Source organism: Elephantulus edwardii, unplaced genomic scaffold (assembly GCF_000299155.1).
Source record: "Elephantulus edwardii isolate Elephantulus edwardi_28Jun2011 unplaced genomic scaffold, EleEdw1.0 scaffold00136, whole genome shotgun sequence".
NCBI lineage: Eukaryota > Metazoa > Chordata > Mammalia > Macroscelidea > Macroscelididae > Elephantulus > Elephantulus edwardii.
This window is the reverse complement of record NW_006399886.1, coordinates 8,278,701-8,280,461: the sequence shown is the minus strand read 5'-3', so window position 1 is coordinate 8,280,461 and position 1,761 is coordinate 8,278,701. Positions and strand designations below refer to the sequence as shown.

Below are 1,761 nucleotides of genomic sequence, written 5' to 3'. Positions count from 1 at the left end.
TGACTCATTGCCTTTGAGTCAGAACTGACTTTTACTTGACCCTCCAGTGGGATTTCTGCTGCTATCAGTCACACGGGAAGAGATTTGAACCAATAGAGAAGTGTCACCTTGAGTTAGCAGCACAACTCCCTATAGACTTTGCCATCAGAACATCCCAACTAGACTCATAATGCCTAATAAAAACCAACCTGCTATATTTGCACAGTTGAATTTGTTGTAATAATATAAAGTCTGTTTATGCACAAATACTCATTGAGGTTGTTAAGTTTATTAAGCATGTATACAGGAAAGTATATTTGCAAATGGAAAACTGCTGTCAAAGAAAATTCTGATATGGGAAGTGCTCTGGCATTGTTGTTTTGGGGTATTGTTGACTCAATTCAAAATCACAGCAAACTCATATGACAGAGAAGAACTGTTCCACCTTGTTTTCTATGCTATAATCTTTACAACAAACAGGTCTCCCTCCAACAGAGCAGTTCTGTGAGTTTGAACTTTTTGGTCAGTAGCTGAGTGCTTAATGATTGCTAATTTAGAGGAAAACAAGGAAATGTATTTACATGTAACCCTCATCGCTTATAAGGTCACACCGTACTTTGATTTTTTGAGGAGGGGCTTATGTTATATACCAAGATTCATTCCAAATAGAGTCAAAGACACACTTTAACTGGTGCAATAGAGAACCTAATATCCTAAGATAATTTTTAAAGACATTTAAACTTACCCCATTTAGTGGGTATGTTTTCCATCCTAGTTCTCCCAGCACAGTGGTCGTATCAAGCAACACAACTGGAATGAAATAAATAAATAAATAAATAAAACTGCATGAATTTCTGAACTGTGTTAGATTATTGATGTTAACTATCATTGTTATTATTCATTTCATTAGCTTTAGTAAAAGCTTGCATAAATATATTAAATATTAATATTTAATGCTTAATAATATTAAATAATAAAATGCATGAGGCAGTTACAAGATAATTTTAAAAATATGTCTAGCTGTGTTAACAAAACCAAATAAAATAGATTAATTGAATAAGTGAGAATTAAGAGTCATTTTAATAGCATAGTTTTCAATTATATGAAACCACCTTAGCATTTTTCCCATTTTTAAAGTTTTTAAATATCTCAAGAAAAAAATGTATCTTTTTTAAAAAAACAACAAAAAAAACCCAAAACACTCTCAGCCCTGGAGAGGTGAGTGTCTCAACCAGGAGAGCTTTCTCATCAGTCAAGAGCGAAGAGGACTTTCCTTCATACGTTCTTTCTTCAAAGCTCCTAGAACAATAGGCTCCCAAACCTGGACAGTCTTCCAGGAGCCCAAGAATGAAAGAGAACCTCATGCAGGGTGAGTTGCTCTCCCTTTTCCTGGAGTGTTGAGCTCCCTTTTTGGAGCAAGTCTCCTCTTGAGCTCAAAGACCAAAGAGGTCTTTAGGCAGGGTGAGTGGCCCTCTCCTCTGCTGGAGCAGTGAGTGCCCCAGCCAATATCACCAAATCCAGGACCTGTTGGGACTCCAGACAAGAAAATGTGTCCCAGCTATGACACAGCAGAAGTTAACCACCTCACACTCAATATATTAAAAAAAAAAAAAAATCAAAGCAATGAAAGGATAGCATAAACCCCATTAAAAAAAAAAAACCCAAAACAAAAAAACAAAACAGCAACAACAAAAACAAACAAACAAACAAAAACAAACAACCATTAATCCCAGAAGCAGAAGTGGGCCATAAAAATTCTTAGCTTAGAAAAGGTCAAGTCTT

At 35.6% G+C, this 1,761-nt stretch overlaps 1 protein-coding gene across 1 annotated transcript in view; it reads right to left on the bottom strand.

The window, feature by feature from the left end:
- Positions 1-1,761, bottom strand: part of LOC102862055 (ephrin type-A receptor 6-like) — a 1,552,036-nt gene that overhangs the window by 1,424,929 nt on the left and 125,346 nt on the right. The window contains 1 exon segment of the mRNA XM_006894142.1: positions 725-789. Within this exon segment, the coding sequence (XP_006894204.1) occupies positions 725-789 (65 nt within the window).